We start from the raw sequence: 12,916 nt of genomic DNA on the forward strand, positions 1-12,916 counted from the left end.
GTTTAACAGGATTCTGGAAGGGGAGAGGATGCCTGAGGAATGGAGAAGGAGTGTGCTGGTACCGATCTTTAAGCATAAGGGAGATGTGCAGACCTGCAGTAACTACAGGGGAATTAAGTTGATCAGTCACACCATGAAGTTATGGGAAAGAGTAGTGGAAGCCAGGTTGAGAGAAGAGGTGACCATCTGTGAGCAACAGTATGGTTTCATGCCAAGGAAGAGCACCACAGATGCCTTATTTGCTTTAAGGATGTTGATGGAGAAGTATAGAGAAGGACAGAAGGAGCTGCATTGTGTATTTGTGGATTTAGAGAAAGCGTACGACAGGGTGCCGAGAGAGGAGTTGTGGTATTGTATGAGGAAGTCAGGTGTGTCAGAGAAGTATGTGAGAGTGGTGCAGGACATGTATGAGGACAGTGTGACGGCAGTAAAGTGTGCAGTAGGTACGACAGACTGGTTCAGGGTGAAGGTTGGACTGCATCAAGGATCGGCCCTGAGCCCTTTCCTGTTTGCAGTGGTGATGGACAGGTTGACGGACGAGGTCAGACAGGAGTCTCCCTGGACTATGATGTTTGCAGATGATATTGTGATTTGTGGTGAGAGTAGAGAGCAGGTTGAGAAGAGCCTGGAGAGGTGGAGATATGCGCTGGAGAGAAGGGGAATAAAAGTCAGTAGGAGTAAGACAGAGTACATGTGTGTGAATGAGAGGGAGGGCAGTGGAGTGATGCGGTTGCAGGGAGAAGAGGTGGAGAAGGTGGAGTAGTTCAGGTACCTGGGGTCAACAGTGCAATGTAATGGAGAGTGTGTTAGGGAAGTAAAGAAAAGAGTGCAGGCAGGGTGGAGTGGGTGGAGAAGAGTGACAGGAGTGATTTGTGATAGAAGAGTATCTGCAAGAATGAAAGGGAAAGTTTATAGGACTGTGGTGAGACCTGCGATGTTGTATGGATTAGAGACAGTGGCATTGAGTAAAAGACAGGAGGTGGAGCTGGAGGTAGCAGAGCTGAAGATGTTGAGGTTTTCGTTGGGAGTGACGAGGATGGACAAGATTAGAAATGAGTTTATTAGAGGGACAGCACATGTAGGATGTTTTGGTGACAAGGTGAGGGAGGCGAGATTGAGATGGTTTGGACATGTGCAGAGAAGGGACATGAATTATATTGGTAGAAAAATGCTGAAGATGGAGCCACCAGGTAGGAGGAAAAGAGGAAGGCCAAGGAGGAGGTTCATGGATGTGGTGAGGAAAGACATGCAGGTAGTTGGTGTAAAAGAGGCAGATATAGAGGACAGGGTGGTATGGAGACGGATGATCCGCTGTGGCGACCCCTAATGGGAGCAGCCGAAAGAAGAAGAAGAAGAAGAAGAAGAAGAAGATCAAAAGTTTATTGCCAAAAATTCGGGAGCATTTTAAATTGCAATTCTTCAGGAAATTTATACAAATTAACATCGATTTTTTTTTGTGGAATTCAAACAGTCATGACACTGAAAGGTAACCGTGATTATGAGAAATATAAATGTCATTATGGAAAATAACTAATCACTTGGGAAAAAACAATGACAATATGCATTTACAGTCAATACAGATAACAAAAGGTCATAATTCCATATTGGTCTATCAATAAATCCCACCTCCTGCTATACTGTATAGAATTGGAATGATTTCAAAAAAATATTTATTTCCATTTAGACTCAATTTATTCCAGATTTCTTTCTTTTAATTTTTTTAATTAATAGACATTGAGCTCCCCCTACAGGCAGGAACTAATCACAGCATGCTCTCAGCTTTTACAAATGTAGTGACTATTTCATTCATCTAACTGGGCAACCATTGGGTTAAGGGTCTTGCTCAAGGGCCCAGAAATAGTAGAATATCATACACAGCCTACTCTGACTATAATGGTAATGATATAGTTTGATATTATCTATATTAAAAAAAAATTTCTATAGGTGATATACAGTATGCTCGGCACCACTTTATTAGGAACACCTGTAAACCTCCTAAATCCAACCAGACAATAATTTGGTAGCAGGAGCAGGCAAAAAATGCATGCATTTGTTTGTCATGAGCATTTATTTCACCTCTTCACATTGAACAATTGAACATCCAAGAGGAAACGTATGATCATATATATGTATATATTGGATAAAAATATCTCAGGCAATCACTCAGACAATCACAATCACCATGATGAGCAAAACAGCATCTTCAAAAACACAAATCAAGGTTTTGACTTAAATACTTCTGAATGTAGATTTGCACTGTAATCAGTAATAGCAATTTTGGGGTCCAAGCACTCGTACCCAGGAACCAGAATAACATCTCAATTGAATAGTTTATACCTATGTGTATTTTGCTGCTTTATATCTCCCATCCCTTGACAGATGCCTGGATAACAAGATAATTAGTTTTACTTGCTTCGCTGGTCAGTGGCTTTAATGTGGTTGTGGCTGGTTGGTGTATAGTTTTTTTCACCAGTCTTTCTCTTTTAATAACTTTATTATTTTTCAGCATATCCTGAATTGTTTTATTAATTTTACATGACAGCAATTACATTTTGCATTCAATAAAACTTTTCATTCATCCTTAGTTTTTCTATATAAAATATGAATGACTTACACGTTTGCAGGTCAGTGGTTAAGGCTGTGGGTTATTGATCATGAGATTGAGGATTCAAGCCCCAGCACCTCCAAGATGCCACCGTTCAGCCCTTGATCAAGGCACTTAAAGCTCACGGCTCCAAGAGGCACTGCACCATAGCTGACCCTGTTGGGATATGTGTATTATGTAGAATGCAAATGTTATAGATATTAATAGGTAAGTGTCACCCTCGAAAGATTATACCTTCCCTTAGGGATTAATAAAGCAATAACATTTGAGAACTTGCAAATCATGAGGTGTAAAACTGAAGTGGTAAACTCTTCCGATGGTGCTGAGACTGGAGACTCCTTCCCTAACAGTAAAATGAACTGGTTTTAACTTGATTACACGTTTTTATCTCCTGAACAACATGTTCTTATTGGAACTTGAGTCTGAGCTTCTGGTATGGAAAAGTGAACCAACACCTTCTCATAAACCTGATGCTTTTTTAAATTTGCATTGTGCATACAGCTTTAAAAAGCTCTCCCCTTGCTAGTAAGCACTACTTAGGGCACCTATGAGATTGGTTGAATGCTTGAACAGGGGCGTTGAAGAATCTGCAAACAGTTTGGAGAGGAAAAGAAGATCTCAAGCCCATTATTAATGACTTTATACTGCAGCAGGGCAAAGCATGCATGCAGGACCAATACCTGTAGATATGTAACCCCAAGGAGCAAAACTAACCAAGGTGGTAAAAGTCTCAGCTTTTGCTCATCGTCCAGGAATAAATAATAAGATTTGAGGTCAGAAGTAACACTAAACGGATAGAAAATTACTCAGTTCGAGCTGCCAAACCAGGTAAGCACTTCTACTGCTCCTAGAAAGCAACCTGCATTGAACAACATTGGATTTATTCCCATGGTTGCTAGCTGGCTAGCATGTTAGCATTAGAATGCTAGCACTAGCCAACTCCTATACGCATTAGCGTTGGTTAGCGGTAAAGCTAGTTTGGCTAATCATTTATTAATTTTTATTTTGGACTTTTTTTTTTTAATGGAAGTGCTAAACATTTTTTTAAAAGAAAATATGACCTTGCTTAGCTTACATGCTAACCATGTATTCGGAATTTGTTTCGCTCGACCTCTGTGAGCTAGCAGGCTAACTATTGACAACAGTTCCTAAACATATTTCCCCAAATTTCTAACCCAAAGTTTAAAGTTATAAACCAAATAACTTTCGAATAAAATAATAAGGAATGGCATTAAAGATAGAATCAAGCTGTCATGTAGATACAGCATACATTTATAGTACATTATAAACTAGATATATTTTATAAATCTATTAATGAATTTCCTGTAAAAAGAAAATCAAAATTGTTTTGGTTTATTTTATAGTTGCATGTAAACACTTTTAGTTTTTTCGAGACGCATCCGTGCTCTGTTTGTTTCTATGCAAAAAACAAACAAAACAGACAATGATAGAACGGAAGGAGTTTCTTTGAACAAATGAGTCCAATTTTTAATGTCACCTGTAACAATAGAACTTCTGTAAGACGGAGAACAGAAAAGATGTTGACAGACCTTCTTACCCCCACAGTTAAACATGGAGGTGGAAGATTAATGGTTGTTTTGTAGCGGAGAAGGTTGGAGAGTTATTCGAGGTGAAAGGAATCAACATGGCAACCATTCCGTACTTCATCGTATTGCAAAAATGTCACTGGAAGGGACCACCATACAGCTAGACGACGAGCCGAAGGTACATCCGAGCTCTGTATATAGAAAGCAGACAGTCGTCTGGAGTGATATCTATCAGGGAACGGCCTGCCCGGTGACTGCACCTAAATCAAACTGCTCTGGGATGAACTTGATCACAAGAACGTCATTTCCAACTTTGGCGAAATTTCCAAGAGGCACGGCGGAGTGTTTCAGCTGAATGTTTAGGGAAACGAACTGTCCGTATGCTGAGAGAGTGTATAAAGAATAATTTAGAGAGGTGTTTTCTAAAACATAAAAAAGAGCCATAAGTTGATTTAATCTGACTTGATTAAGCAATGATGTTGCCTGTAACCGTGTGTGTTGTTTTATTACAGGTGTAGGTGCCATGCGTGGCTGTGTGTCGAGCTTTCGAGCTCTGTCTCCAGCTCTGCTCCCCCGGCTCCTCTCCCACTCTCTGTGCTGTAGAACCCGTGCGGTCTGCAATGGCCTGTGGAGCTCGGTCCAGTTTTTCAGCACGGCTCCGGACGCCCAGGTCGCACCTCTGCCCGGCCAGGCCCGTGTCGTTATCTGTGGCGGCGGAATCGTGGGAACGTCGGTCGCCTATCATCTGGCCAAGTTAGGCTGGACGGAGATCGTGCTTTTGGAGCAGGGGAGGTGAATGTGGTGCTTGGGCAAAGGGTTTTGGTTCCAACTGCGGTGTTATATAGTTCTTAGTTCTAGTCTAATCTGTATTATTTGAGTATTTTTATTAGCACATGTATTTACTCTTTGTTTTATTATTTGTCTTTCTTTCATATTATTGCATTTTTTCTTCTTTCCCTCCATTTCCATTTAGTTTTACCCAGGTTTGTTTGTGTTCCAGCTTCTTTTCATGAATTAAATCTTCCCTTTTCTGTTATATTGAGCGAGCATTAGAGTCAACAATTCACTCAAATAAGTAGGATCTGGAAATGTGTTGTGAACACTCGGGTTCATACAGATCATTTCAGATTTCCTTAAGGCTGCTTTGCAATTTCCATTAACAAGGAAGCTGGTGTGTTTGTGTGTTTTTTTTCGTGTAGACTCGGAGCTGGCACGACTCGGCTGTGTGCAGGCATAGTAAGTGTCGCCAAACCCATTTTTATTGAAAGCCAGATGGCAGACTATTCGAACGCCCTGTACGAGCGCTTGGAGCAGGAGACGGGCGTTAAAACGGGTGCGTATAACTTTCATGAGCGTGTGAAAGACGCACCTTTCTGTAATAAATACAGGCGATGGGGTTGTGATGAGGTTTTGTGTGCATGTTTTAAAGCTTTTGCCCGGACGGGATCGCTCTGTTTGGCTCAGAATCAGGACCGTTTCCTGTCGCTGAAGCGGCTGGCATCCAGGCTCAAGTAAGTTTCTGTGCCATAGTTCAGGTAGGAGAAAAAAAAAAATCAGTACTTTTGAGTCATTTGTGGTTTGGATACAGAAAGCGAAAAAAATACTATGGTTGATTTCACTCATCAAATGACATCAAGGTCTTTTTTTTTTTTTGGGAGGCAAATAAGAAAACGTCAATAAAAATGGTTTATTCTTAGCATAAAACTTTCTTCGATTGTTATGTCGTTTGTTCGGTTACTTTTTTTAGTGTCTTGGGTATAACCTGTAACATCATCAAACCCAAAGACGTTTCCAAGCTTCACCCAATGGTAAACATTCACGACCTGGTGGGAGCTCTACACTTGCCTGGAGACGCCGTCGTGTCTTCTCCAGACGTCAATCATGCCCTGGCCGTGGCAGCAGCAAGGCACGGTAAGATACGTGACGTTTTTGTCTCTAAACCTCACTGTTACATAAAAAAAAAAAGAGTTCAAGCGACTTTTTATTTCTTAAACATGCCATTATAATTTCATTTCAGGAGTCCAGATCCACGAACGAACCAGTGTGAACCAAGTTCTTGTTGAAAAGGGTCACGTCAAAGCGGTAGAGACAGACCGAGGCTCCATTGAGTGCGAGTACTTTGTCAACTGTGCAGGACAGGTGAGTCGTTTTAGTTCCAAAAAGTTGGGACAATGTAATATAGAAACTCTTCAATTAAAATATATTTGAATGACGGTGCCTAATGGACAAATACTTTTGTGCACTTTAATTGGAAAAAATTAAAGGGGAAAGTATTAGAGGTCGACCAATTAATTGTTTTTGTCAATTAATCAGCATTAATAGTTGATAACTGGAACTATAATCCATATTGATAGTTTTTTCCAGAATGCATTATATATGCACGAGAGCGGCCTCTAGAGGCGAATCACTGCCACATTCTGTTCATTTGAAGTTTTTTATTTTTTTTTTATTTTGGATGTAACTGTTTATTTTTTATTTATTTATTCATATATTCATATTTACAGTAGATATTTTTAGCACACTTTTATGATTTAGTACTATTTTATTTCATTTTTGTGAAGTAATACATTGAGTTATTTTTCAAAGAGTTTTTTTTTTTTTTTTTTTTTTTTTAAATCCAGTATCCATTTTAAAAATGGTCATTTGATTATTCGGTTATCAGCAAGTCTGATCCAACCTGGCTATCGGTATCTGCAAAATCATTTTAAACAAACATGCTGATATTTACCCATTTTTAGTGATTTTAATAGTATTAATAAGTAATACTGTTAAATACATGTTAATAATATCACAGAATATTGAATGCATATGTTAATAAAGATGTTAAAAATGAAACCATGGTGATACAAGTGCAAACTTTTAGTTCCAGTCACCAAAAAAGGAGCTTCCTCTCAGTTACGAACCGAACTGTTGCATCTTTTATTTTTATTTTTATTTTTATTTATTTTTTATTTATTTTTTTTTTTAAATAAAAGAATATTGTACATCCAGTGAAATTGATGACTAGTTATTAAGTACAGCTTAATATTGCGTTTCGCCGCGTTTGGTGTTCCTGCAGTGGGCGTATGAACTGGGCCAGAGCAGTGAAGTAAAGGTGTCTGTGCCTCTGCATGGCTGTGAGCACTTCTATCTCCTCACCAAACCTCTACAGGAACCTCTGCAACCCACAACACCTGGTAAAACACCACACACATACACTCTAATTATCTAACTAACATCATTATTTTAATTTAATCTAAAAATTTTAGATTCTACATTGAATGTGAGTAAAAATTACTGGGCTGATGTGGAGGTTGAACTGAACGTGCTTGAATGTGAATCTGTGCAGTGGTGATGGATATGGATGGGAGGATCTATGTACGGAGCTGTCAGGGCGGCATTCTGGCAGGAGGCTTCGAGAAGAACCCCAAACCCATCTTCACTGAGGGTCGTAATCAGCTGGAGATCCAAAACATGCAGGAGGACTGGGACCACTTTGGTGAGTTTAACATTGTGAGATGTTTGATATGTTTTAGGTTCCTTTAGAGCAGTTCTAGTGTTTTATCCATTGTGTGTTCTTTATTTTGTTCTTGGGTGGTTTTATTCCACCAAATCTGAATCCAGACCAAATAAATGAACTGAAGGTGTCAATTTTGCTTGATTTTCAGCTGAAGAAACCGATTAATACATTCTAAAGCACCATCACAGTCACACTGAAGCTTGTATGATCATTATTAAATCCTATCTTCCTGCAGAACCCATGTTGAGCGCCCTGCTGAGGAGAATGCCGAGCCTGGATTCATGCGAGATCCATCAGCTGGTGAATTGCCCCGAGTCCTTCACCCCAGACATGCGCTGTCTCATGGGCGAGACTCCGGGGGTGCACGGCTACTTTGTTCTGGCAGGCATGAACTCCTCGGGTCTGTCTTTCGCAGGAGGAGCTGGCAAGTAAGCAAGAAGCTACGCTGTAAAATTCTACTCCTTAATTATTATTATTTTTTTATGTCTGTTGAAATTTTGTGCTTTTCTTGTGCTCAGATATTTGGCAGAATGGATGACTTACGGTTATCCGAGCGCCAATGTGTGGCCTCTGGATATCAAGCGCTTCGGTAATCTGCAGAGCAGTCGTACGTTTCTACGCCATCGTGTGATGGAGGTCATGCGTAAGTAGTAGTATTTATATTTAGAGGTCAATAGTTGATTGCTGGAACTTTCGCTTTTGTAAAAAAAAATCCATACCGATAGTTTTTCCAGGTTGCGTCTGCGCCTGAGCAGCTTTGAGAAACGGTGTAAGAAAATAATTGACCACTTATTTCCCTAAAATGTGAAAGATACTTCCACACCTCCGTGCGTTACAGTTTTCTGTCTTTTTCCCCCTCATTTTGCTTAAGCCCTGCTCTATGAGCTGAAAGTGCCGAGATGGGACTTCCAGACGGGCAGACAGCTGCGCACCAGCCCCCTTTATGATCGTCTGGACACGCAAGGGGCTCGTTGGATGGAGAAGCACGGCTTTGAGCGGGCTAAATACTTCGTCCCTCCAGGAAAGGGTGAGGTTATCTGAAGTTTGTTTCTTTTTTGTGAACTTTGAGATTGGAAAAGGGATCCGAGTTTTCATTCTTTTCTGCAGCTTTCGGACAGTACATGCTTTTATGTTGAAGCATTGTTTTTGAAGCTACACTGTATGCACAAAAGTGTTGGGACACCTGGCTTTTTTTTTTCTGGTTTTTAGCCTTTTTTTGTTTATTCTTTCACAAACTGTTAGCACAGTCAGAGGCACGCAATTGTATTTGACGTCTTTGGATGCGGAGGAATGAACCTGTTCCAGCATGACAATACCCCTGTGCACAAAACCTGCTCCATGAAGATCTGCTTTACATTGGTCGAAGTGGAAGATCTCTTGCTATAGATCTCCAACACTATTAAACACCTTTAGAAGGAATGTGAACGCTGACTGCACCATAGGTCTCCTCACCTTCTCAACCTACATCAACACCTGACTTTTACTAACATCCTCAGGCTTAATGAATCTCACAAATCTCCACAAACACTCTCCAAAATCTAGTGGAACGGCTTTCCAGAAGAGTGGAGGTTATTACTGGAATGTTTAAAAAGCACATACAAATTGTATGGTCAGGTGCCCACAGACTTTCGTTCATATAAGGTAGATTCGCCTTACAACATTTCTTGCATGTGCTTCAGATTTTGCATAGACATTTTGCCTTTAATTCAGATTTGCTGGCCCTGGATCAGAGTAAAACCTTCTACAAGCCCGACTGGTTTGATATCGTTGGTGCGGAAGTGAAGTGCTGTAAGGAGGCCGCGTGTGTCATCGACATGTCCTCCTTCACCAAGTTTGAGCTCACAGTAAGTTATTTATTTATTTCTTTATATTTAAATTAAAAAATGTATTTCTATGCAACTGCATCATCGACCCACTGATGTTTCCCCTTGTGTTTCCTGACCTCCAGTCATCCGGCGACCAGGCCATGGAGCTGCTCCAGTGGCTGTGTTCTAATGATCTGGATGTTCCAGTAGGACACATCGTGCACACGGGCATGCTGAACGAGAAAGGGGGCTACGAGAATGACTGCAGCGTGGTACGCCTGAGCAAGAACAGGTTTGTCAGGAGGAAGAAACGGAGCACACAGAAAAATTTATACTAACTGAATGGAAAATTCTAACGACTAGGACTTTTTGATTGGAGAAGCTGAGGGTTGAATTGTACAGACATAGAGAGGGATTTAATACATAAATTCTGCATTTAAACTTTAAACATATCTACAGATTTAATACAAATCCAGACTGTTTGATGGGGAAGAGTCTTTACTGTATTAATAAGCGTTATTTTCTGGGAAGGTTTCTCACTAGGAGTGTTTGATATTAACAAACAAGTCTCTTTTTTTTTTTATTTTTTTAAACTATAGACACAATTTCGCAAAGACCTTCTCTATAGTTTTTATACTTCCAATTCAAAGCAATAGTTTTGGGACGAAGCACAAATGGGTGAAAGGGCCACAAACCTGTTTACTATCTATAATAATTCAAACACGTGTTTCCTGTTTTTGTAGTTTCTTCATCATCTCGCCGACGGATCAGCAAGTCCATTGTTGGTCTTGGATTAAGAAGCATATGCCGGCTGACCCACAGCTCCATCTAGAGGACGTCAGCTGGAAATACACCGGTACGTCACCAGATGCTTAATAGACTTAATTTATTAACTTTTAATCATCTGTTAAATGATAGCGTGATGCCATTTCATCTGTTGCACCTTTCAGCGCTTAATCTGATTGGTCCTCGGGCAACGGACGTGTTGTCTGAGCTCTCTTACGTCTCGATGACTCCGGAGCATTTCCCCTCACTGTTTTGTAAGGTAAATGTGTCTCGCTCAGGTCTCATCAATTTTTTATTTATTTTATTTTATTATTTATTTGTTTTCTGTGTTTGTTACAGGAAATGAGTGTGGGCTATGCTAATGGAATCCGAGTAATGAGTATGACTCATACAGGAGAGCCAGGCTTCATGCTCTACATCCCTATAGAGGTACGGCGATATTAAATATCCTGCATCGACACCGACTCCATGCACTGGATTAATATCCGAATGTGTTTTTTTTTTTTTTTTCTCCCCAGTACGCACTGCATGTGTATAACGAGGTGGTGTCGGTGGGGCAGAAGTACGGCATCCGGAACGCAGGATACTACGCCCTGCGCAGCCTGCGCATCGAAAAGTTCTTCGCCTTCTGGGGGCAGGATCTGGACTCGTTCACGACGCCTCTCGAATGCGGTCGCGAGTTTCGTGTCAAATTCGACAAGGTTCGTGCTTTGAAGGCATTTCCATGATGCTGTGAACTAAAAATGTGGTTTGTACATAAATGACAACATGGCACTGTCAAGAATTTTTATTTAATATATATATATATATATATATATATATATATATATATATATATATATATATATATATATATATATATATATATAAAATTATAAAAATTCTTTATATAAATAATCAAAGAACAGCTTCAAAGCTGAGTAAATGAATGTCTGTCTGTCTTTACAGTTAATTAATTCATTACTTAAGGCTAATTGCTAATTAATATTAATTACTGATTAAGGCCACACCCAATCTTTTTTTCGCTTCACTCCAGGACACGGATTTCCTGGGCAGGGAGGCTCTGCTGCGACAGCGTCAGGAAGGACTGACGCGACGCTTCATCATGCTGGTCCTAGAAGATCACGACGCCGAGCTGGACCTGTGGCCGTGGTGGGGCGAAGCCATTTACCGTAACGGAGAGCTGGTGGGCGTGACCACTAGCAGCGCCTTCAGCTACACACTGGAGCGCCACGTGTGTCTGGGTTTCGTCACCTCCCCAGGCGCTCACGGCAGCACCAACATCGTCACTTCCGATTTCATCAACCGCGGCGAGTATGAAGTGGACATCGCCGGACACCGGTACCCCGCCAAGGCCAAGCTTTACCCCTTCAGCTCGCTGTTTGCCCAGCAGAAACGCCGCAAAGACGACATGGGCCTTAGCAACTTTCAGGGCAAGTAAGGGATTAAAGAGGAAGAAATCGACCTCAGCATTGTCTTTTTATTTATTTACATTTTTTTCTTTTTTTTTTTTTTTTTTTTTTTTTTTTCTCCCTTCCTGCTTCCTAAGTGCAATACACATCTTTATATGTGTTGTAGAATTCATGTTTCAATCCTGTCCTTTGGAACGCCAGCTTTCGATCTCTAAAACACATCAATTTACATTGCACAATCTTCTCTCCCTGCTCAGGTGTGACTGGAGGTGAACCAGCTGGCGGTCCGAGGACCGGATTGAGAATCTGATCTGTCGTATGTTATAAGAATGTTATATAACCTCTGTTTGAGCTCTAATTCATGTCCATGGTTAAACCATGAGATGAACAAAAAAAATTTTTTTTTTAATAATCCGTCCTGCGATCTGACCAGGTCTTTACTTTCTCCGATAAAGGAGACGTTCTTCTGTTTTGGTACAGCAAATTATAGTTTACATATATTTCTTTTTTTAAACTTTTGACAGTTGAATTCGGAGTGTGAGGGGTTTGTAGTGGTGCACATGATCTCATTTTAAAATCATATCGAATAAAGATTTATTTTTATATATAGATCCTGCACACCGATGGAACGAAGACTAGTGTATTTACTGTATATCCTGCGTTCGTAGCTAATCCCCATGCCTGCTCCATGCACTTCACATTAATATTAATATTGTATTATTTAATAAATTTAGGGTTACAAAAGGGGTGGAAAATTTCTATGGGGATTTTTATATGGGGATTTTGGAAAATATTCCAAGTTGGAAACAATTTACAGAAAATTGATTAGAAAATTTGCGGAAATGTAAATACACGGTATCGTGAAAAGGAACATAAACATTTGGTTTGGGTATTAGCGCACATGCATTGCAGTCGATGTGCGCATGTGATTGATGAATGTAAAGGTTGAATTTCATCACATTAAATCATTTTTTTTTATTTTATTTTTTTTTACCAAAATTACACTACATTTAACTTCCCTGTTTGTTATAATTTAGTAAATTCCCGTTAATTCCCATGGAAATTTTCCTGTCTTGATAATTTTTTTTATTTTGCAACCCTATACTGTATATAATGTGTTATAATGCATCGTAGAGCTCCTACTAGGGACTGAAGCACTGTGATGTCTGAAGTGGTTTTTGTATTGAATGGTGTATTGGTTTTGTTGCACAGTGATGGACTGAGGAGAATCTCGGTCGTATACGTGCATCAAGGTCTGGATT

At 40.1% G+C, this 12,916-nt stretch overlaps 1 protein-coding gene across 2 annotated transcripts; it reads left to right on the forward strand.

Annotated features, from left to right (window-relative positions):
* Positions 1–3,133: 3,133 nt before the first annotated feature.
* On the forward strand, positions 3,134–12,653 carry pdpr (pyruvate dehydrogenase phosphatase regulatory subunit). Of its 2 annotated transcripts, XM_083552554.1 has the most exons (19): positions 3,134–3,433; positions 4,665–4,944; positions 5,352–5,485; positions 5,582–5,663; positions 5,900–6,063; positions 6,170–6,291; positions 7,211–7,328; positions 7,481–7,630; positions 7,887–8,079; positions 8,170–8,294; positions 8,523–8,678; positions 9,362–9,495; positions 9,600–9,748; positions 10,200–10,312; positions 10,407–10,501; positions 10,582–10,671; positions 10,761–10,943; positions 11,279–11,679; positions 11,912–12,653. In XM_083552554.1, exons 2-19 carry the CDS (start codon positions 4,676–4,678, stop codon positions 11,925–11,927), a joined length of 2,694 nt encoding a protein of 897 aa, XP_083408680.1. In that variant the 5' UTR covers positions 3,134–3,433; positions 4,665–4,675; the 3' UTR covers positions 11,928–12,653. The 2 variants fall into 2 exon arrangements, with proteins under 2 accessions (XP_083408680.1, XP_083408681.1); XM_083552555.1 differs by having other exon boundaries at positions 11,279–12,653.
* The last annotated feature ends 263 nt before the right edge of the window (positions 12,654–12,916 follow it).

Source organism: Silurus aristotelis (genome assembly GCF_946808225.1).
Source record: "Silurus aristotelis genome assembly, chromosome: 10".
Classification (NCBI taxonomy): domain Eukaryota; kingdom Metazoa; phylum Chordata; class Actinopteri; order Siluriformes; family Siluridae; genus Silurus; species Silurus aristotelis.